Source organism: Anomaloglossus baeobatrachus, chromosome 6 (genome assembly GCF_048569485.1).
Source record: "Anomaloglossus baeobatrachus isolate aAnoBae1 chromosome 6, aAnoBae1.hap1, whole genome shotgun sequence".
NCBI classification, from domain to species: domain Eukaryota; kingdom Metazoa; phylum Chordata; class Amphibia; order Anura; family Aromobatidae; genus Anomaloglossus; species Anomaloglossus baeobatrachus.
In genome coordinates this window covers 252,417,144-252,442,252 of record NC_134358.1, presented here as the reverse complement: position 1 = coordinate 252,442,252, position 25,109 = coordinate 252,417,144, and the positions used below count along the sequence as shown (strand labels likewise).

Genomic DNA, 25,109 nt, shown 5'->3' with positions numbered 1-25,109 from the left:
GATAACGACGCTTTTGCGCTTGTTCATCGTATCATCTAGGATTTACACACTACGACATCGCAAGTGACGCCGGATGTGCGTCACTTTCGATTTGACCCCACCGACATCGCACCTGCGATGTCGTAGTGTGCAAAGCTGCCCTAAGAGTGTTTCTGCCAAAAAAACAAAAACAATTGTGTGCACGTAGCATAAAAAGGTACAGAATGGTCAACTAAAATAAGTATATACACTTTATGCTTCCTGTTAAAATATAGCACTATCCATAAATCACAGAAGCAAGCAGTGGTGTTGTTTTTGGGTTTTTATTTCTGTATACATACAGTACAAATAGTTTTTGCGCAGATACAACCAGGTGACATGCACACATTAAGATTTTAAGACGTTTCAGTACTCAATTTGAAAGCTTGTGCTATGGATGTGTACCACCAAACTACTCCTGAAGATCAAACAAAACAGGTATGTACTAAAACATGTATGTATTAAAAGTAAACTAAGACCGAAAACATCGGTATCCTTGCCTCATACAGAAAACATAAAAAAGACAAGTTTCACAAAATGCCTGTGGCAGGAGAAATGCTGATTGTGTCGAAATTTCATGTAACTTTTACCCAAAATAGTTTTACGGCTAATTTCTACTTTACAGGTCATCAAGACCGTTTGATCCGTCAAAAGCAGTTTGCATAATTCCAAACATTATTATCAGTCAGGATCTTTCAAATCAACACATTTTCTCATATGTTACCTAATTAATGGCGAGTTGTAACATTATTGTTAAATGGAGACAAATAAAATCTTAGCTCGGATCGGAGTTACCTGTATAACCTATTGCTTTGACTCCTAAACTAATGGTGATGACACCAGGATTAGCAGTAGTGGTTTGACAGGTCTACAGTACTATGTCACCAATTCATGGATGATTGCTTCGAGATACTGTACAAAGAAGACACTAAAAGTTATTACTTTTATAAAGGAACAGAAATGTGAAGGATCGGCGTTAAACGCCTGGAATAAAATAGGCTAAATTTCCTCAAAAACACGTTACACTTCAGAACACTATTTTTTTTATTATTTTTTTTAAGGTGCATCATATCCCCATCTGTTTTAGAGGGGATGCATTGCGCTTTAAGTCATCCCAACAGTAAAGTGATCAACACTCACAGTTCATTTAATGGCACTTCTTCCAATTTGGTGACCCGTGATTTTGGCTCCACAACATTTAGCAACATTTATTAAAATACTAACATTGATTTTGCATCTGTACAAACCCCATCTTCCCTCCCTCCAAATCACAAAATTAATTCGGCCGCAGTTTTTGTTGTTTTTTTTCCTTTCTTCCTTCCGTATAATGCTTCTAAAAATCCCCGACAGCAACAGCATAGTTCACATTATGATTAACAGTATTCAACTAGAAAGCACTAATGTAACAGTTACAATGAATACACCTTCGTCAGCAGGTCTTGGGACGCGATACCCTTGTGGGGGCCAATCTCTAAGCAAGGTGTTAGAAAAGCTTACGTTTACAGGTCTGGATCATCCATCGATAGATCTTACGGGATGAAATTAGTGCAGATTTACTCCTAAAATCACCTGTATTAAGCTCTGCTCGGAGCTAGAGGTTAGCTATACCCTACTGTGTATTGTTCTGTATCTGCCCATCCACATAGTGTGGCAATGATTTCTACACATTCACACCCTTCCTATATTTAAGAAGTTCCTTTCTGAATGGTTTTAGAACGTCAAAGAGGCTTCTCAAGTTGGCCACTGAGTACACTCAACAGTTCTGAAGACTCAGAAAACAATCATGGGCCATTCATCCCAGATATATACCCAGACCAACCATAATAAACTTATATTTCTTGATTTGAACCTATGTAAAGTGTTACTTGCTTCTACTGAAGGGCCTAATGTCTTCTACATTGGTATTGCGAGGAATTAGCAATCTCCTACTGACCAGCACACATGGTCTGACCTGTAATCAAAATTGCTATACATCACAAAAGGCATTAACTCAATGGGGGGGAATAACTCTGCACCTCATAGCCAACGTTCTGTTCATACAGGAGGAAAGCGTATTCGGCAGAATTTGGCACATATTCACTTCACATCATTAAAAGCCTTTTCCCAAATGTCTTCAATGTAAGACGTAAAACCTGAGGGGTAACCATAAGGTACGCTCAGTAGAGGAGCTGCAGGTTAGGACTAATGGCAGCTGACAGGTCTTTCAAAGTAGTGGTATTTCTCAATTTCCCAACTGTTCTGTATTGCTCAAGTATTCTAGCGAAAAAAAAAAATAAAATAATAGAAACGTATTAGAACTCATGAGTCCATTAGCTCGGTCTTCCCTTTCATGTTCACTTAGGCTTAGGTAGATAAGTGTCCGACTGATGAGCAGAAGCCTCCCACTACTGTTGTGAAGACAGGTTCCTCCTCAGACAGTTTCTCACCCAGAAACCAAAAGTTTTGTTACTTGGGCAACTGTAAATGTAAAGCAAGGCTACGGAATAAAGAATGAGAATTACTATGTCAAATAAATAGTAATCGGTCGTTCGTGTCACTTTCTTGTCTGTGAATGTGGATTTTCCTACGAGTGACCAACTGGAATCGAAGTAACAGATATGTCAGAGGAAACCAATTTTAAGATCAAGACAAAACCACTTCTTGATATCCTGGAGTGTTAGAGGCTAAATTTCCTTTTGGTGTTTTCCATATGGTTGAAGGGGCCTAAGCAGACTTAGCAGCTGTGTGGGAGGATGCCCCAATACCAGAAAATCCTAAGGTTGGTCTGTACGACCTGTGCAAAGGGGAAACAAATAATAAATACATGAGATGTTCCTCCGTGGCAGTGATCCGGCTATGTCGCTTTTATACCATTGACCGTGGTGTTTTCAGATACACCATCTCCCATGGCTACAGAATCATGGAGACCAGAGTAGTCCTTGAGTTCAGAGTTTGTTAACAAGAGTGGTTGCTCTCCTTTCTTGTGAGGTAGGAGAGGCTGGCGGGTGTAATGCTCTCCGTGAGGGATGTTTTCCGGGAGGCTTTGGTTCTTACTCTCAGGCAGTAGAAGAATGCAAATTATGCAAATCAAAGTACAGCAGGCAAAAATGACATGGTGGAGGAAGTACCCCTTCTGATTGTGAAGCTCCATGATGGGGGCTGTTAACATTCCAAAACCGGCACTAGCCAACACCAATCCCAGGCCTCCGCACCTAAAAAATATATAATAAACAAAACCCAGAATTAGCAACCAATATATACTGATGGGGTTAGAATATGCAAAGGAACAACAAAACACATCGTAAAACAAATTATAGGCCTCTTTACGCAAACTTGTAAATAGTTATGCGAGTATATTTTAAACACTTTATAACCGGTATTGTAAGCTGTGTTTCTCTGTCCATTGAATGTCCCTTAAGAAACTCTAATGTAATCCCACCAGATTTGACATCCCTTAACAATAAAGGTCCAATAGATCCTACTGTAAGTCAGTGGGGTCTGTCAGGCTCTGGTGTTATCCATTGACCGATGGGTAGTGTGTAATCACATGTATGTACCCAGTGTTATTTATATTGTTTTGCTTGTATAGCATCATCATATTCTGCAGTGCTTTACATACCACATCAATACTGTCCCCATTGGGGCTCAATCTAAAGGGTGTTTTAGACGCTGCGACATTGCTAGCGATCGCTGCCGTAGCGAACAATATCGCTACAGCAGCGTCACACGCACATAACTGCTTAGCGACGTCGCTGGAGACACCGAACAATCTCTCCTTTAAGGAGGAGGTTCGTTCGGTGTCACAGTGACATCACTAAGTGGCCGCCCAATAGCAGAGGAGGTGCGGAGATGAGCGGCCGGAACATGCCGCCCACCTCCTTCCTTCCTCATTGCCGGTGGACGTAGGTAAGGAGATGTTAGTCGTTCCTGCAGTGTCACACATAGCGATGTGTGATGCCGCAGGAACGAAAAACAACCAGCGGCATGCACCACAAACGATATTATGAAAAAGAGTGACATGTCAACGATCAAAAATTTTTGACGTTTTTGCGATCGTTGATAGTCGCTCCTTTTAGTCACACACAACGATATCACTAACGGTGCCGCATGTGCGTCACGAACACCATGACCCCTGACGATATATCGTTAGCAATATCGTTGTGTGTAAAATATCCTTAAATTCCCTATCTGTATGTCTTTGTAGTGTAGGAGGAAAATCGGAGAATCCGGAGGAACTCAAGCAAACACGGGGAGAACAAACTCCTTGCAGATGTTTTCCTTGGTGGGATTTGAATCCAGGACCCCAGCGCTACAAGACTACAGTGCTAACCACTGAGCCACCGTGCTGGTCACAAGAAGCTACAACAAACCAGCCAAATTGTCTTTGAGTCAAAGTCTAGGTAAAAATAATAAAAGCCGACTTTAAACATCTGAATTCACATCAGCGAATGCTGTCATATTAGAGGAGCATGGCTTATTATGCAAAGCATAAATAATCACACAAAAAAAGGGTTTGTTTCCTTGTTGCCACTAGAGGGCAGGCAAAGACAGAGAAACAACATACTGCTTTTATAACAGCCAGTCAAGGAATATATAGTAAATCTAACATATTGAGTGTGTCCTACCCTTGTACTGGCAAGAAGCCTACTTGTTTGATAACAAACCTGTAACAGGGTCCTTACTAAAATAAAAACTGTGTTGATAATGTTAAGTGTCGACTAAAGTGGGAAGCTTAGGCTGCATTCACACATTGCTTTTATTTTCAAAGCGTTTTTTTGAAAGGCATTGGAAAAACGTTTAGTTTTCCTATGATAGTCAACATAATGATAAAAGTCCATAGTTTATCATGGCAAAATGCTGTGATTTGGCAATGCAGTTATACCACAATTCTGAATATGGTATGGGCAGCATGGTAGCTCAGTAGTTAGCACTGGTGCTTTGCCGGTTCTTGTGTTCAAATCCCACCAAGGACAACATTTGCCAGGAGCTTGTATGATCATCCTGTATTTACATGGGTTTCATCCAGGGTTTCCAAGTTCCTCCCACACTCCAAAGACATACTCATAGGGAATTTAGATTGTGAGCACCAATGGGGACAGTGATGATAATGTCTGTAAAGTGCTGCAAAATATGATGGTGATAGGCCATCACAGGCAAGTAATGCAAAAATGCATCACAGGCAAGTAATAGGAGTAATTAACGACCACAAACAAGTTACAACTCACCATATAGTGCCGACAACACAGTTACACTTTTCTGTATAACTGGCTGAAGCATTGCATTTGAGAAGGGAGGGAATGAAACTCCAGCACCTATAGTGCTGGCAAAAAAAAAAACTGATCATGAGAAATGGGACACTTACTAGATATATTAAGACTAGTATGAGCCTGTAATACAGTTTCAACTAATGGTGAATGAGGGTAGCAAGATCACACTTTTCTATAGGTTCTGTTTGAAAGGGTGGGTATGCTATAACTTATTTCTCCAATATACAGTGTCTTGCGAAAGTATTTGGCTCCTTTGAATTTTCCAACCTTTTCCCACATTTCAGGCTTCAAACATAAAGATAAAAAATGTTTAATGTTATAGTGAAGAATCAACAAGTGGGACACAATTGTGAAGTTGAACTAAATTTATTGGCTTATTTTAAATTTTTTTTAAAAAATAACTGAAAAGTGGGGTGTGCAATATTATTCATCCCCTTTACTTTCAGTACAGCAAACTCACTCCAGAAGTTCATTGAGGATCTCTGAATGATCCAATGCTGTCCTAAATGATTGATGATGATAAATATAAGCCACCTGTGTGTAATCAAGTCTCCGTATAAATACACCTGCTCTGTGATACTCTCCGTGTTCTGTTTAAAGCGCAGATAGCATCATGAAGACCAAGGAACACAACAGGCAGGTCCGTGATACTGTTGTGGAGAAGTTTAAAGCCGGATTTGATTACAAAAAGATTTCCAAAACATTAAACATCCCAAGGAGCACTCTGCAAGTGATCATATTGAAATGGAAGGAGTATCATACCATTGCAAATCTACCAAGACCAAGCCGTCCATCCAAACTTTCATCTCAAATAAGAAGAATGATCAGAGATGCAGCCAGGAGGCCCATGATCACTCTGGATGAACTGCATAGATCTACAGCTGAGGAGGAGAGTCTGTCCATAGGACAACAATCAGTCGTACACTACACAAATCTGGCCTTTATGGCAAGAAGTGGCAAGAAGAAAGCCATTTCTCAAAAGATATCCATAATAAGTGTTGATTAAAGTTTGCACAAACCACCTGGGAGACACACCAAACCTGTAGAAGAAGGTGCTCTGGGTCAGATGAAAGCAAAATTGAACTATTGGGGCACAATGACAAACAATATGTTTGGCATAAAAGCAACACAGCTCATCACCCTAAACACACCATCCCCACTGTCAAACATGGTGGTGGCAGCATCATGGTTTGGGCTTGCTTTTCTTCAGTAGGAACAGGGAAGATGGTTAAAATTGATGGGAAGATGGATGGAGCCAAATACAGGACCATTCTTGAAGAAAACCTGTTGGAGTCTGCAAAAGACCTGAGACTGGGACGGAGATTTGTCTTCCAACAAGACAATGATCCCAAACATAAAGCAAAATCTACAATGGAATGGTTCACAAATAAACGTATCAAGGTGTTAGAATGGCCAAGTCAAAGTCCAGACCTGAATTCAATGGAGAATCTGTGGAAAGAGCTGAAAACTGCTGTTCACAAACGCTCTCCATCCAACCTCACTCAGCTCCAGCTATTTGCAAAGGAAGAATGGGCAAGAAATTCAGTCTCTTGATGTGCAAAACTGATAGACACATACCCAAAGGGACTTGCAGCTGTAATCGCAGCAAAAGGTGGCGCTACAAAGTATTAACTTAAAGGGGCTGAATAATATTGCACGCCCCAATTTTCAGTTATTTTTTTAAAAAGTTTAAAGTAAGAAATAAATTTCATTCACCTTCACAATTGTGTCCCACTTATTGTTGATTCTTCACCATAACATTAAAATTTTTATCTTTATGTCTGAAGCCTGAAATGTGGGAAAAGGTTGGAAAATTCAAGAGAGCCAAATACTTTTGCAAGGCACTGTATTCCTACGTTATTTCTGTGAAGGGGTTAATGTAAAAAAAACAAAAAAAACCCCCAACATTTCCTTATTCTTAAGTGCTGCAGTTAATTAACTTCAGAGACTCAGATGCTCCCGCAGTGGGAATATTTACCAGACAAAAGGAATCATTCAGGGAGTATAAGAATCAGACAGGATCTTATGGTGTGATGCAACAGTGGTCGGATTAGCTGAAATTCATCATTAATAAAACATCTACCCCTCAATGCAATGCAAGCCCATATATTACGAGGAACACAATCCCCCCACAATTATCCTTTAATTCCATAAATTCAAAAGTAGAGTACACATATTAAAAAACCAGAGCAATGGGCTGTAATAACAGCTAAGCGTGTGGAAAGTTTTGATTACGTGTAAGTAAACAGGTTCATTTACTTGTTGGTATAAAGCTTTATATTGGACACAATTCTTCATTATTGCAGTGCCAATGTATTTATTAGATCCATACAGAGAATACATTTATCCACTTTGGCGCTGTACCCGGTGGGTAGGACAATGTAATCTAGCCTTCCAGCTACGGATGCACCACATCATAGGTACACATTGCACATAGTGTATGAGAAAACATACCGTAATACAGCAGAGCAGGGTGCCATCTGATCATGTCACAGTATAGGCATTGTGCCACTTATGCTAGGAAAATGACTCTGATAGTGAGCCATCAATCAAAATAGGATTCATAGCATGTGCCCAAAATGGATGCAAAGCCCAATCCGCTATATAAGCACTACCATGAAGAGAAAGTCCACAGCATGCAATGGTCACAATGATTGACGATTATCACCCAAAAAAACTCAGCGCTGGACCTGGGGACAGTGAGTACAGCATGATTTGTTTTCTTCCTAACATCTCCCAGTGAAGACCAGCTAATAGGGGTCAACAACTTGTAGGGTACGTCCACACGATCAGGAGTCACTGCGTCAATACTTCTTGCGGAGATACTAGTTTTCTCCAAGGGATAACGCAGTGTCCGTGTCCACGATCGGGCCACTGCGAGCAGCATATTTTCGCTGTGTTCTCCTGCTGAGACCCGTATCTCTGCAAGCATAATTGACATGCTGTGGCTGAGAAGAAAAAAAGCACAACGGGCACGGGATTTCTATAACTCCCATTCACTGTGATTCTAGTGTACAACACACAGCATTTTGGATGCAATGAAAAAAAGCTGCGTCCAAAATGCTGCTAACACTGATAGTTGGCACACACCCTTAGGCCTCTTTCACACATCCATGAAAATCACGCACATTTTTGACGGACGTGTCAAAGGTGCGTATTGTCCTCAGTGTGCAGTGTTTATGGCTCACGTGTGTTCTCCATGTGTTATCCGTGATAACACACGGAGAACGGGAACTTTCTGCTTACCTGTCCCTGGCGTTGCTGTCCGTGGTGCTGATCTTCGGTCTCTGGTCCTGCCAACTCCCCGCTGCTGCTGCTTCCGGCCCGCAGTGGAGTGAATATGCAATGAGCATAATGAGCAGGGGTCACAAGCAAGTGACAGCAGCGGCAGAGACAGCAGCAGTGCTGGAGAAGGTGAGTATAGAAATTCATTTTATTTCACAGACCCATGTGTTTTCTCCGGTGCATGTCACTTGGATCACATCCGTGCGTTCCGTGTGACACGTAATGCCGGACACAAACTGACATGTCTACGTGTGGAGCACACGGGCACACATATGCTCCACATGGTACATGGCAAAACACACACGTGTGCGCAGACCCATTGATTTTAATAGGTCTACAAGTGCCCATGTCTCAGACACGTGAGGTAACGGACCAAACACGTACCGGAGACACGGACGTGTGAAGGAGGCCATAGAGGAACACAATCAGCATGTTTTTAGAATGTGGAAGGAAGCCCTCTCAAACACAGCGATAACATAGAGCCCCAGCACTCCAAAACAGTCTTAACTACTGTTCCCAGGCATCAGGCCCCCAATGATCTGATTTTGATGATCTATATATATATTTCAGCCCTGGTCACCCTTTAAATGAAAAATTACAAGAGAAGAAAACATTAAAAGTAAAAACATCCAAATTTCCCCTTATAAAATATTTTATTATGGGAAGCAAAAATAAACCCAATACTGATAAATAGTGGCCACAGTGTTTTCCGACTGGCCCTCCAACCAAGTGCCATACATTATGACATCGTAGACTGCATGTGGATTAATAAAGCTCGGATTTTAATGGGGAGCCATTACCTTGCCAGTGTATTGTTAAACTGCAAAATCCATGCAAGATTTGACACCATCTAAAACTAGTGGCCAAATCTAGCACATGATGGCAGTCCTCTAATGTAGTCATGCAGACCACTGTGCCACCCACGAGAGGTCTTACGGAAATGTTTAAAAGGACAACTCTCAATATCAAGAATTGAAGAGACAATTGGGTTTTTTTCTGCATGAACACAGACAAAACTTTATTCAGTGCCTTTGGGGGTTATACTTGTTCATTTAAAATCGTTATTGATCTACCGAAAAATCTAACCCTCAGAATCCCTGTCAGAGGCGTCTCACCCAGTCAAACCAATTTTTGCTGCTGTGCACTGATGAGGAGAAAACACACTGAAACACGTGTCTTCCTTTCAAATGGAGTTTATGGTTTGACTTCTTATCCCAAGTCATGTAGTGGAGATCTACAATGGATAGACTACAGCTAGATGACTCAAAATCATTTGTTGTGGCCAATAGGATCCGATGTCTTGAAAATAAAGAGTTACTGGTGGCACGCATTACAGCTTGCCTGGCGATAACTGCTTGTCCTGCCTTGTTTTCCATGAACACCTACAGCAAATCAGTGTTAACTGGATAAGCAATTATCAGAAGCCTAGTGAACAAGGCTTGCCTCAATGATTTCCCTTGTTCCGCAGTGAATCTGTAGGCTGCATTCAGTCTTCTCGTGCCGTTAGTCTAAAGCCCAATAACAGAACATGATCTGTCTGCAGTTCAGCCTAAAATAATGCGGTCAATCTGGTAGACATGGACTTGTAAAGTAAGCAGTTACCATTCCTACACCATCCGGGTTTCAGTGGTTTCTCTTTGAGTAAACCCGTACAAGGGTGCACATACTAGTATAACCTTTCACACAGTTGTGCAATATATTCTTCCACGCTGACTGCAGGAAGATAGATCTGCATGACTGACACGGCAGCTGGGAATGTGTGCGGCAGGTCAAGCTCATGAGTAAAATCAGGTCAATGAACTCCGGTGAGAGCGTACAAACAATGGCATAGTAGATAAGTAGACATGGCTTTCAATACAGAAACCATTAGCATAATGTAAGGATCACACCATTTTGTTTTTCATTGACTTTGTGGTTCATTTTGCGCCAAAACCCCCATTGAGACTAGCTTCAAATACACTTGATTTTCCCCAGAGGTTTATTTCAGCATTATATGTAAACTAGAAGGTGGCCCGATTCTACGCATCGGGTATCCTAGAATTTACGTATTGTGTAGTTAATATATGATTTTTGATATATATATATATATATATATATATATATATATAGATATAGATATATATATATATATATATATATATATATATATATCTATATCTATATATATATAGATGTTGTTGTGTGTAGTTACCAAGTGTTTGTGTAGGGCGCTGTACATGTTCTGGGTGTTGTCTGGGTGTGGCGGGGGGTGAGAGCGGTGTTGTTTGTGTGTTGCGTTGTGTGTGTTGCGTTGTTTGTGTTGCGTTGTTTGTGGAGCGCTGTGTGTCTGTAGCGTTGTGTGTGTTGCGCGGTTTGTGTGGGTGTAGGGTGTCTGTTTTGGGGGGAGGTATGTTTTGTGCAATGTGTGTGTTGTGCGGTATGTGCGTATATTTGTGTGTGCGGCGTTGTCTGTGTGTGTGTGTGGGTGTCTGTGTAGGGCAGTGTTTGTGGTTCCCAGTGTGTGTGTGTGTGGTGTGTTGTGCAGTGCGTGTGTGGCGGTGTGTGTGTGTGTGTTTTGGGGGGAGGTGTGCACCCCCCATCGTGCTCCATCCCCCATGCTGCGCACCCCCCATCGTGCTCCATCCCCCATGCTGCGCACCCCCCATCGTGCTCCATCCCCCATGCTGCGCACCCCCCATCGTGCTCCATAGCCCATGCTGCGCACCCCCCATCGTGCTCCATCCCCCATGCTGCGTACTCCCCATCGTGCTCCATCCCCCATGCTGTGCACCCCCCATCGTGCTCCACAGTCACACATCAGACAGTATACACGCACACATCTGATCGCATACACTCACACACACACCCCACTTCTCCCTGTGCCCACCAGTGGGCGGTCCCAGCAGCTGTGCTGCACGCCGTTCTCCGCTGCCGACACTCACAGATCCGATCGCATACACTCACACACACACACACACACACTCACATCAGAACACACTCACACACATCCGATCGCATACACGCACACACACACTGACGATATCGCACATACGCGCTCACAGAATCACAACATCCGGAGATACCACATGCTTCCGGCCATGTGATCCTCCGGCAGGTCCTGGAAGGTCACTGCACAGTATCACCGCCGAGAAGCAAGCGATATCACGGGATGTTGTGAGTGTGTGGATGCGATCTGATGTGTGTGTGAGGTGTGTGTGAGAGCGAGTGTGATCTGATGTGTGTGTGTGTCTGTTCTTATGTGTGTGCGTGTGTGTGTGTTCCGGCAGGACCTTGATACGCTCACCTGGGAGCCGGTGTACGCTGGTAACCATGCTACAATATTACTCCATGTGTTCCATGGTTACCAGCGTACCCCGCCCCCCGCTCGCACGGGAGCCCACATCAGCGTACGCCGGCGTACGCTGATGTGGGCTCCCGGGGGTACAGCACTCACCTGGGAGTCGGTTCGGGGAATGCGTGCGGGGGGCGGGGTCAGAGCGAGCGTGCAATGCGTGAGGGGGGCGGGGCGTGGCAGAGTTGCCAATGCGTGCAGGGGGCCGGGGCGAGAGGCCAATCCGTGTGAGGGGGCGGAGCCGAGGCGAGGGGCCAATCCGGGCGGGGGGCGGGGCCATGGCGAGCCCAGTGGCCAATCCGCTGTTTGTCACCGTAAGGACACAATTTTGGAGCAAGACAGACAGACAGACAGAATAAGGCAATTATATATATAGATTCCTAAGTTTGTGTAAGAAAAAAAACTCCATAATTGGCCAATGAATGCTTAAAGGAAAGCTATCAGCAGGTTGTTATGTAATGATCCGACAACAGCATGATGTAGGGACTGAGACCCTGATTCTAATAATGTGTCACTTACTAGGCTGCAAGAGACTGTTTCAAGGAAATTCGTGTTTTAACAGCAGCAGATCATCACTAGAGGATTGAGCGTCTTGTGCATCCTGTTCCAAACATGACCCCACCACTGATCAGAAGCTTTCTGTCCATATACAGTGTAATCAGAAAGCTGCCAGCCAGTGGTATAGGAGAGGTTATAAAAGGCTCAGCAATCTGAGCTCTGCTAGATCTCAAGCAGAGAAATCGGATTCCAACATAATTACAGGACCCAGTAAACTAAGTGATACATCACTGAAATCAAGTTCTCTGCCCCTACATCATGCCCATAACAAAGCGAAAACCTGATGACAGATTCCCTTTAATGGTATGCGCACATGGCATCTTTTTTCAAAAAGGTCCTGCCTGAAATTGCTCTTAAAAATGCTAAAAAGAATGAACATATGCACTGCAATGTCACAATTGTTTACTGTATGTATGTTCTGTCTTTTTGAGCCTAGATTAAGAGTAGATCAAAATAATAGAATATTAAATCTGCACCTCTTTGCTCTGGACCACGGGTGTAAAATAACTTTTCCCAAGGAGGCCACCTGAGAGACCATAATTGTTGTAGAGAGCCGAAGCAGCGGGTCAAACTCAATATTAACACATTATCTTATATTAAATAGATTGGTTAATTTGAGCAGATTTAAGTATGCAGACTCGTTACAGTAAGTTTATTGTAACATTTTTACCTGTAGTAGCTAATCAAAACCATATAATTTATTGCTTTTTACATAGTTTATAAATCATACTCCTCCTGTTATTCAATCCTTGTAGATTGATCAACCGCTCCCAACACAGTTTGATGTCCTCACAACGCCCCCAAAACAGTAAGATGTCCACATAACCCTCCCACGCACAGTATAATGCTCCCACAGTCGCCAATATAGTATATGTATTTCTTAGCTTCCTCACACAATATGATGGATGCCACTGTCCCCCAACACACAGTATGATCCTCCACAGACCCCAACATAGTATGATAGTCCACTAAACGTTTTGATGTTCCACTATCCTCCCCACACACATTATGATGCCAATATAGTCCAGCTCATACAATAAGACGGCCCCCAAACAATATGGTCCCCCACATGGTATATCATCCCCACAACATTCCCACACACAGTATTATACCATCACAGTCCCCCCCAAACTGTAAGATAGATCCCACACAGTATAATGCCTTCCCCATAGATTGGTGGGCTGTGGGAAAAGGGTATTGGGGGCTTTGAAGAATCAGAGTATGATATTCCTACAGCTCACCAAACAGTATAATGTCCTCACAGTCACTAACAAGTTAATTTCAATAAAAACAAGACAAAAAAAAAAAAACAAACACTACTCACCTCGTCCTCATTCTAGTGAGCTGCTCAGCTCTTTTGTGAGTGAAGGCTCAGACTCCAAACAGCATGCGTGATCTAGCGGTGTCATCACGCCTATCGTGCAGAGTCTCAGCTGCACAGTCTGAATGATGGAGCATGGAGCCAACGACTCCACCACTGTATTCATCAACTGCCTGGATGGGGGTTAGGGGGTGAGGAAGGAGGCATGATGGGGCCCATGGCCCTCTATTTCCAGATCTTCAGCTGTCTTGCGCCATTTCTGGTTTTGGCTTTCAAACACGAATACAAAATAATCAGCAAAATACTGCTAATGTGAACGTGGCCTATACATTTTGGCTGCATCGTTAAGCATAAGTGTTTTTTTTACATTCAGCTAACTGAGTCTGACATTAAAGAGAAAAGCATTCAGTACACTGTATCCCCAAACATGAGTGAAGACCAATAAAAGCAGAAGTGACATAATTACAGTATAGATAGGAGTAACGCATGTACCTGATCACAGTGGGGGTGATTTCAGCGCAGAAAAACACACTTAAACTGCCAACCGCATGAGAGGAGAACATCCCGATAATGGAGAAGATTACGGAGAATTTATTCTTCACGGTTTCACTCATACCTTAAAATATAGATTAAAAAGAATAAATAATTAACATTAATAGTGAATTAATATATATTTAAAGGCATTCATTACAAATTTTGCTAATATGTTTTAAATAAAAACTGCCCAAAAAGAATATAGACCTTTCAAATATGAGATCTTACCTGTGTCAGGACGCTGCGTGTATTTTCCAATCACTAGTCACAAACAGCAGAGGAGGAAAAAGGAAAGAGGGGAAAAAATAACGTTAACCCATTTCTCAATTACATTTCACAATACAAAACAGAATGTTAATTTGTTTAAGGTTAAATAATAATATAATATTTATTCATTTATATAGCGCTGTTAATTCCACAGTGCTTTACATACATTGGCATCACTGTCCCCATTTGGGCTCTCAATCTAAGTTCCCTATCACTATGTCTTTGGAGTGTGGGAGGAAACCGGAGAACCCGGAGGAAACCCACGCAAACACGGGGAGAACACACAAACTGCTTGCAGAATGTGATGGATCCTGAAATACTGATGTAAAAGTAAAAGCTAACCTGTCACCGCCTGTCTAATTTATTTAAATGAGACTTACAGAAATCCATGCACATGCAGCAGATAAATCACATTTCACACAAGTAAATATAGACATTGCTGCAGCAAATCTGCGTAATGTGAATAATTTCCAAGGTACCGAATCATTAAGTCCAATGTTTTATCTTAATGAATGCAAATTGCCCCTTCACTTTAATGTCACCTACTGGAAGTAGAAATCCTAAAGGCCATTATGGACCCTTTAAATGGGTTGCCCACTATTAGACAACCCCTTCTCATTTCCCATATTTGGCCCCGTTAAAATAAAAAAGCTTATACTCTCCTTCCATCCCGGAACCATTCCAGCGGTGTTGGTGCTCACATTCCCGGGGCTTATGTGAGGTTCTGATGTCATTCAAGCCCTGTGCCCAATCACCACCAGCTTCTCTCTCCCCGCCTTCATAAGTATGAGTATGCAACAGGAAGTGAGAGTTGTTGATGTCCGCACACTTGCTGTTAATTACTTACATGTCCAAAGGCAGGGAGAGAGTAGCTGCCGGTGATTGGGAGTAGGGCTCACATGACGTCACAACCTCACGTGAGCCCCGTGAACGAGAGTACCAGTACTGCAGGAACATCACCAGCACGAGAGGTGAGTAGAAATGGAGGCCAAACATGGGGAATGAGAAAGGGTTGTCCAAGTAGTGAACAACCTCTTGAATGAGCCTTGCCACATGACTTAGGTTAAAAGACAAAACCAGAATCAGATGTGTTTTAAAGTGTTGCCCCCTTTCAGAGCAAAGCAAGTCTTAGGGGTACTTTGCACGTTGCGACATCGCTAGCATCGGCTACCAATGCCAAGCGCGATAGTACCTGCCCCCGTCGCACATGCGATATCTTGTGATAGCTGCCGTAGCGAACATTACCGCGACGGCAGCTTCACACGCACTAACCTGCCCTGCGACGTCGCTCTGGCCGGCGACCCACCTCCTTCCTAAGGGTGCGGGTCGTGCGGCGTCACAGCGACGTCACACGGCAGGCCGCCAATAGAAGCGGAGGGGTGGAGATGAGCGGGACATAAACATCCCGCTCACCTCCTTCCTTCTGCATAGCCGGTGGAGGCAGGCAAGGAGATGTTCCTCACTCCTGCGGCTTCACACACAGCGATGTGTGCTGCTGCAGGAACGAGGAACAACATCGTATCTCCTATTGGTGCGACATTATAAAAATGACCAAGGCTACACAGATCACCGATTTTCGATGCTTTTGCGATCGTTTATCGGTGCATCTAGGCTTTACACGTTAAGACGTCGTTACCGGCGCGGATGTGGGTCACTTTCGATTTGACCCCGACGATATCGCAGTAGTGATGTTGCAGCGTGCAAAGTACTCCTAAGACTGGGGTCTAAGGGGTAACAGCTTTCCTTATGGACAAGAGCAACATGCCAGTGTAAGGAGACTTAAATGCCTTGCAATGCTACTCTGGGAAATTAAATATGCAAGTTAGCTCTTCATAGAGGAAGCAAGAGATCTGATTTGCAGATTTAATTTTCCAGAAGAGCATTGCAAGGCCTTTATGTCTTCTTACACTGCATATCACTTCACTAGGACAGACGTTACCCCTTATACCCCAGTCTAAAGGCCCAGTCACATTAAACAACTTACCAGCAATCCCTATCAGGTTGTATCGTTGTTGGGATCGCTGGTAAGTTGCTAGGAGGTCGCTGGTGAGATGTCACACTAAGCGACGCTCCAGCGATCCCACCAGCAACCTGACCTGGCAGGGATCGCTGGAGCGTCGCTACACGTGGAAGCGATGCTGCGCTTGGTAACTAAGGTAAATATCGGGTAACCAACCTGATATTTACCTTGGTTACCTGCGCACACCGCTTAGCGCTGGCTCCCTGCACACCTAGCCACAGTACACATCGGGTTAACTACCCGATGTGTACTCTGCTACGTGTGCAGGCAGCAGGGAGCCGGCTTCTGCGGACGCTGGTAATCACGGTAAACATCGGGTAACCAAGAAGCCCTTCCCTTGCTTACCCGATATTTACCTTCGTTACCAGCGTCCGCCGCTCTCACACTGCCAGTGCGAGCTCCCTGTTCCCTGCACTCCTAGCCACAGTACACATCGGGTTAATTACCCGATGTGTACTCCGGCTACGTGTGCAGAGAGCAGGGAGCCGGCATTGACAGCTGAGAGCGGCGGACGCTGGTAACGAAGGTAAATATCGGGTAACCAAGGGAAGGGCTTCTTGGTTACCCGATATTTACATTGGTTACCAGCGTCCGCAGAAGCCGGCTCCTGCTCACTGCACATTTAGTTGTTGCTCTGTCGCTGTCACACACAGTGATGTGTGCTTCACAGCGGGAGAGCAACAACTAAAAAATGGCCCAGGACATTCAGCAACAACCAACGACCTCACAGCAGGGGCCAGGTTGTTGCTGGATGTCACACTAAGCAACATCGCTAGCAAGTTGTGCTTCAGCAGCGATGTTGCTAGCGATGTTGCTTAGTGTGACGTAGCCTTATGACCGCTCATGCAAAACCTTCCCAAAAACACCTTACAAGTGAATGAGACATTGTAGTTCTTTTAAAGTCCTCTTTCTTGGCTAAACAGCACTAAATACTACACATTAATGGTAGATTTAGATTATAGATTATGTTTGTGGGTTACTTCAATCAGACATTTAATCGCCAGAACTGAAATGCGCTGCTTCCAGGTGTTGCATCAGAGTAGGAAGTTAAGGAGGTAGCCAAGAATGTACATGGATTGCTTTGTTAATTTCTACAAACAGCCAAGCAAGTGTTGAAATGTCATAAAGGTCAATTGTGGGAATAGCCTTTAAAGGTGTGCTGTTTGAAGGCCAAAGTAATTTCCATCTAAATCCCTATCTATTTAGTGTCATAATCTAAACTAATTCCTAAAATACCTGCATTAGAAATTCCCATTCCTTCCCTAACTACACTGTCCAACTGCTATTTTATTTTTTTCCCTACTTCCTTTCTGATCACACATCGTTTGAAAATCCCAGTGCATGCTGGGATAACAAAACAAAGTCATCAGGGATCAGAGGCTGTGGTCACTGCTGCTGCCTCCGCACCCTCCCTATAGCGAAGTGTCATCAGTGACATTTCAGGGGCTGGACTAATCTTTGTGCGCTCTGTGATGTGTACAGTGACAGCGCACTCTCTGTTTTTGACTCAGCTCAGCAGTAATAAGCTGCCAACCGAGCGGTTTCAGAATACCCAGCAAGCAGAGACCAGTGACGTCTCTAGCAGGGACAGCTCTGGTTTCTGCATGCTGGGTATTTTTATACCACTGTTGCCAGCTTGTTACTACTAATCTGAGCTGGTAACAAGACGCGAGCTGCCATTGTGCACATCGCACAGTGACTATTTGACCCCCTGAAAGGAGCGTCACTGATGACGCTTTGTTTCAGGAAGGAGGCTGTGGTAAGTGATCATAGCCTTTGCCACTGATGACACTTTTGAGTATCTCAGCATGCAATGGGATTTTCAATCGAAATCATCATCAAAGAGGAAGTAAGGGGAAACAAACGAAACAGAATAGCAGTTAGTGTAGTTAGGGAAGGATAGGGAATTTTTAATACAAAGTATATTAGAAATTAGTTTAGATTATGACACTAAATAAATATGGATTTAGAATGAAATTTACTTTGGCGTTCGGATCAGCCCTTTAAGATTAGTAGTGCAAAGATTAAATTCCTTTACACACTTGTCAGATTCACTCTTCCAGGATCTCTTATAACATGACACTAAGTAAAAATAAATACACAAAGCACAGAAATGACCTTTTCATTTAAGGTTTCTTTTCTGTATTGAGCTTATGTGCAGAGGTAACCTGATTTTCATCATAGACAGAAACAAGACTATAAATTATTAGGTCCAATGCAAATTATTTAATTTGATGGCCACCTACTATGTAAAATGCTAAACGTATCTTGCTTTGCCACCTGTGGCACTAGGACTTTAGGCCCCCGATGACATTAGATGGCTGACAAACGAACAATAGTTTGGAAGATTGTTTGGCCACCAGCCAGGTTGGCCATGTCTCCCATACAGAGGGGCGTTCCTGTGTTCTCTATTAAAGAGACACTGCCACACATGTCTAATAAGCCAATAAAAGGATCACACACACTCACATAAAAAACTACTTACAATTCAGAAGACCAAGCTGGAGAAGTGATGCCAAAGCGGTTAGTATCATAAACAGCAGCAACCCTCCTCTTCTTCCCAAAAATCCGACAACAGGACACATTGCCAGACATGATGCTAATGTAATTCCTGCCATGGCAAAGTAGTTAGCATAGAAGTTGTGCATGATGTTCATATTTACTTCGGGGTCCATCAGACTTTTAGCAAAACAGTGGTGTATCCCATACCCAGTCAACCTGGAAATGATATACAGGAACACAATGAGAACTCAAGTTGCCATATTAGAAAAGGTGAAATATTATTAAGAGCCACGTACTGATAAGCATTCTCCTTGTATGTGCTACACCAATGAAAAGAGTAATAAAAGACCCTCAAGAAAATTCATCTAACTGCACATCGAGGATGATTCCATGTTGTCCACACCGCTTTTCTTCTAAAAGAAGTATGGTCAGAGGCCTACTTGGCTCAGAAGAGGTTCTTACCATTTGTTAATACATACTTGACAGGCTCTGTTTTCTGTAGAAAAATTTGGATGTACTTTTGATTCATAAAAGTATGAAAAATACATTATTTTATGTTACGGCTATATGACAAAGTCATATAGATGGAACCTATAATGAGAGGATTACTCAGGATGAGCTGAACTACAAAACTGCTAAAATAGATGGCACGCCAAACAATGCTTGTACCCAAAAGGGTGTACATTAAGAAAATATAGTCCTTGGGATCCTTCGTCCTAGTCATATGCACTGGACAAAAGCCCAGAACAATACGTGATGTTCTATGCATATTGGGGCTCCACAAAACCTTTTTATAAAGATGCCGATTCATCTCCTGCTTCTACTTGTGGGAATACTGTGCAGAATGGAACCTGGACAGTTTGACAAGGTACTGCGTTGATTTTGCTAGTGATGTCCTACACTTTGCTCTTACACTATATTCTCAAATAAAAGGGGAATGGAATGAGAAGAGGCAGTAACTTTGTTCCGATTTTTGGTATCCAACTACTCGGCTTCTTCTGTAAAGGAGCTTGAACAGGAACTGCTGGGATCCAGTGAGGATGGGTATCACGTATTTTATTTTTTAAAAACAAAACAGGGATACGTCCATATGCTGTCAGCCACCATAAAACGCATGATATACATGAGACAGCAGCATCCACAAGCATTGAGACATCTTGATCACATTATGCATTAAAGGCCAACTTACGAGTTAACACAAAGGACGAGTATATTCTTCCACAGGTTCCTGGTTCCCACGACTTTCACAATACAAACTTTCTTAGGTCTTCTTGCCAGCTCCCTTTCCAATTCTGCAACAAGAACAGTAAAGTATATAAAAATGGATATAATCATTTTTAATAATCAAGACCTGGCTCTGTTCGGCAAATCATTACTTTCACATCACATACTTTCAGAATCATCTGCATGTGCTACAAGAACTATGTTCTCGTTCATTGCCAGTTAGGGAGAACATAAGGTGTGAAATGTGTCTCTAGGCAGGTCGCTTAAAATAAAATAAAAATGTCTGATAAGATCTTTAACCCCTTCAGCCCCAGAGCGTTTTCAGTTTTTGCTGGGGATTTTTGGCCCCCTTCTTCCGAGAGCCGTAACTTTTTTATTTTTCTCTCAATCTTGCCATATGAGGGCTTATTTTGCGGGACGAGTTGTACTTTTAAATGAAACCATAAAGTTTTACCATATCGTGTACTGGAAAACAGCAAAAAAATTCCAAGTGTGGAAAAACTGCAAAAAAAAAAGTGATCACACAATAGTTTTTGGGATATTTAATTCACCGTGTTCACTATATGGTAAAACTGATGTGTGGGTGTGATGCCTGAGTTCGGTGCGAGTTTGTAGACACCAAACATGTATAGGCTTACTTGTATCTAAGAGGTTAAAAAAAATTCACAAGCTTGTCCAATAAAAATGGCGCACGTTTTGCGCCATTTTCCGAAACCTGTAGCGTTCTCATTTTTGGGATCTATGGCTCAGTGACAGCTTATTTTTTGTGTCTCGAGCTGATGTTTCTAATGGTACCATTTTTGCATAGATGCTACGTTTTGATCGCCTGTTATTGCATTTTGCGCAAAACTTGCGGCGACAAAACACGAAATTTTGGCATTTGGAATTTTTTTGCCGCTACGTCGTTTACTGATCAGATTAATTGATTTTATAGTTTGATAGATCAGGCGTTTCTGAACGCGGCAATACCAAATGTGTATATTTTTTAACCCTTTAATTTTCAATGGGGCGAAAGGGGGTGATTTGAACTTTCAGGGTTTTTTTTAAAACCTTTTTTTTAATTTTACTAGTCCCCCTAGGGGGCTATATGGATCAACAATCCGATCGCTCTGCCCTATCTGTAGATCTCAGCTACAGAGCCGAGATCTGCAGATACGCGGCTTTACTCTCCGTGCTGGCACTATTGCTGGCACTGAGAGGAAGTGACTCATGTTAGCTACAGGCGTCATCACATGATCCTGTGCTACCATGGCAACCACCGAAAGTCACGTGATCACATACGTGACTTCCGGTGGGGGCGGCGGTAAGTAAAAGTAATGGCCGCGCGCATATACATCTCGCTGCCAGACTTTGGCAGTGAGATGTAAGGGGTTAAATGTTACGGGTGGAATGCGATTCCACTCGTAAGATGCAGGCACACGCCAGCTGTTGAAAACAGCTGATATGTGCGTGGATTGCCGTGACCTGCCCACAGCAGGGGGTGGGGATTAACCTCACACGATCCATGACGGATATATCAGTCATTGGTCGTGAAGGGGTTAAAAGTGTTGTCCACTACTTTCCCAACTCCTTCTCATTCCCTACGTTTGCCCCATTAAAATAAAAGCTTCTACTCACCTCCTGTGGTGGTGCCATTCCTGCTGTATCAGCACAGGAGGTGAGTTGTTCGAGTAGTGGACAACAGCTTTAAAAAAATTATTTAAAGGAAAATAAATAATCGGTGCCACATTGGTTTTGCATATTACCTGGCATTACTCCTTTGATGTCACTTTCCGTATTCACTCTGTTCTTGTGAATAGTTTGAAGAATTTGCTTCTTAGAAGTATCAAACTGCATTGTGGCCATTAACCACCTCAAAGATTCAGGAAAGATGCTATAGGCAAACAACAACCAAAGATGGAATGTTTTAGAAGCTTATGCATACAGCAAACAACACTAAATCGGTACTACAAAAAGTTAGACCATGTTCGTGGCGTTTGTAACTTTATAGACATGGAGTTGGGTTGGGACTAAATAAGCCATACTAAAAAGGGATGTACAGAGTTGAAGTGTTAGGCTGCTTTCACACATCCGGTTTTTGCCGTGCGGCACAATACGGCGCTCTGCAGAAAAAACGCAACAGGTTTTTTTTTGCCACCGGTAGCGTTTTTTTTCTGCATAGACTTGCATTAACGCCGTATTGTGCCGCGTGGCCTTGCGTTGCGTCCGGTTTTTGCCGGATGCGGCATATTTAGCCCATGCGGTGGCCGAATGGAACGTTGCCTAGCACGTTTTTTTGTGCGGCGAAAAAAACGCATCGCGCCGGATCTGGTGCCATGCGACGCAATTCACAATGCAAGCCTATGGACGCCGGATGCGGCGTCCTGCAGCAACCGCATCCGGCCACCGGATGCGGTTTTTTGTACTGCGCACGCTCAGTATCAAGTCACATCCGGCAAAAACCGGACGGGCCGCATGGAAAAACTTATTCAACGGATCCATTTTTTTTTGCCGCATCCGTTGCATAGGTTTTTAAACCGGATTGTGCCGCACTGCAAAAACCGGAGGTGTGAAAGGAGCCTTAAAGAGAATGTGGCATCCAAATGCGTTTTTACTAATGAAAACAAGATACTTCTAAATTTTAAAGAATGAAACCAAGAGGAAAGAGTCTTTCAGTTTGCCAAATAGCAAATGTACCCACACAAGCCATATTATGAAAATGTAAATTCATTTATTATAAATGCTGTAGGGAAAACCGGTTCTTCCTCCAGCGGCGCGGCACTGCGATGGGGGCGGCTTGCGCGCCGTCCTACGCAAACCTCTTTCTCGGCTTTTGGGAGAGGGAGGTTTTCGGGGGCGGCGTGCCGGCGAGCTCCCATGCGCAGTGCTGGCTCCGCTATATAGACGACATTCTTGTCGTCTGGGGAGGAACTGGTCCTGAACTGGAGGATTTTGTGCGTCGACTCAACTCCAACGACCGGAACATCTTTTTGACCCATCAGATCGGACAGAGATCCATTGACTTTTTAGACATCAGGATCTCTATAGAGCTGGGTGGAGCTGTGTCTACTACCATCTTCCGTAAGTCCACCGCGGTTAATTCCCTCCTCCACGCCACTTCGGGACACCCTAGGTCAACGGTGAATGCCATCCCCACTGGCCAATTTCTGCGGTTGCGCAGATTATGTTCCTCGGGTAATACCTTTGAGGCTGAATCCAGTGATATGAGGGAGAGATTTATAAGCAGGGGGTACAGTAATAGATCCATCAAACGTGGATACCAGCGGGCTAAATCCTCTAATCGTGACCATCTACTGTCTGGGAGAGCTTCAACAGTGAAGCCAACTGGTTATGTGGCCAGGTTTATCTCCACCCACTGTCGACAGTGGGAGCAGATAAGGGGGGTGCTTAATAAACATTGGGCAATTCTTCAAACGGAGCCCTCTTTTGAGGGATACCTGCCTGACCGCCCCATGATGACAGCGAGAAGAGGTAAGAGCCTCAAAGATATGTTGGTGCACAGCCACTATGTGGCGAAGACTCCCCCTCTTTTCGGATGTGGTCCGCAACGAGTTGGCTGCTATCCATGCGGTAGCTGTCGGGGATGTAAAAACATCGTTAGGGCCACTACTTTTTGTTCTGCCGACGGCCTGAGAGAGTATTCGATCCGGGTTTATATTTCTTGCAACACATCTGGCGTAATTTATTACGCCACATGTGGTTGTGACAAAATATACATCGGATTAACCTCTCGGGAATTGCGTATCCGTACGAGGGAACATGTACGTGATATTTTGGCCGCCAAAGAGGCTATCAACCCGGAGACTCTTAAGACGATCCCCCGTCACTTCAGGGAGATTCACAATTGTGATCCAACCTCCCTGAAGGTCCGTGGGATCGACCGGGTGCATCTTGGTATCCGCGGCGGAGATTTGAAAAAACGTCTGGCACAGGTAGAGTGCCGATGGATGTTTACCCTTGGTACCATGTCCTCCCGAGGACTCAATGAACGTCTTACTTTTGCTCCTTTTTTGTAGTTCTCCTGGTTACCTAGGATAGTAATGACCATCATGACTCTTTGCCTTGCGCAGTCCGGATTTTCGGACTTAAATATGTTGGCTTTTAAAGGTATCCACTGCTTTTTGGCAGTTGTTTTCATGAGTCTTAGACTTTTGTATTTAATAGGTTGATTGGTTCGGTTCTATTGCGTGGTTCTGTGTCTCAATTTTAACAGTGTTTTTTGTCTTTTCTAGTCTGGGTCCTACCCCTATTATGTCTTAGCCCCTACAGTTTTGGGACACCTACTGTGGAAGATGTCAACTTTTCCTCTTACAAGTCACTTGAGACATGGAGTTTTTTGACGTCGGATCAATTTAAATACATGCATGTCTTACCATAACTATGAAATGGATTGATCTCTATTTATGTATATATGCGCTCATTATATATGTGATGCTTTATCTTTGTATATATAGCCTCACTGTTCATGTATGTATGCGTATTATATATATTATGCCTTATTTCTGTATATGTGGTTGTGAACATGTGGAAGTGGCCGATTTCATTCTCCTCCTTTCCTCTCTAATGTACCTTCTGTTTCTTTTATGTCCCATCTGTATTCATCCCCATTGTGGTATATTGCGACCTCTTTACGGAATGTTCCCATAATTTACTTCCCGTTCTTATTACAACTGTGGGCACTGTTGCCCTGTTTATTAATGGACGGGTTCGCGCCTTCTACTAAGGCGGACCTGCCCGATGACGCACCGGAGGGAAGTCTCCACCTTCTGACGCGACCGCGGCTGGCGTCCTTAGCAGCGGAAT

General features: G+C 43.4%; 1 protein-coding gene across 1 annotated transcript in view; it reads right to left on the bottom strand.

Moving 5' to 3' along the window:
• Positions 1-286: 286 nt before the first annotated feature.
• Positions 287-25,109, bottom strand: part of SLC22A23 (solute carrier family 22 member 23) — a 152,329-nt gene continuing 127,506 nt past the window's right edge. Inside the window, exons 5-10 of the mRNA XM_075314798.1 lie at positions 22,052-22,179; positions 20,272-20,374; positions 19,066-19,298; positions 14,522-14,554; positions 14,252-14,375; positions 287-3,209 (exon numbers count right to left, since the gene is read on the bottom strand). Of these exons, the coding sequence (XP_075170913.1) occupies positions 2,852-3,209; positions 14,252-14,375; positions 14,522-14,554; positions 19,066-19,298; positions 20,272-20,374; positions 22,052-22,179 (979 nt within the window). The 3' untranslated portion in view covers positions 287-2,851. The remainder of the gene's footprint in view (positions 3,210-14,251; positions 14,376-14,521; positions 14,555-19,065; positions 19,299-20,271; positions 20,375-22,051; positions 22,180-25,109) is intronic.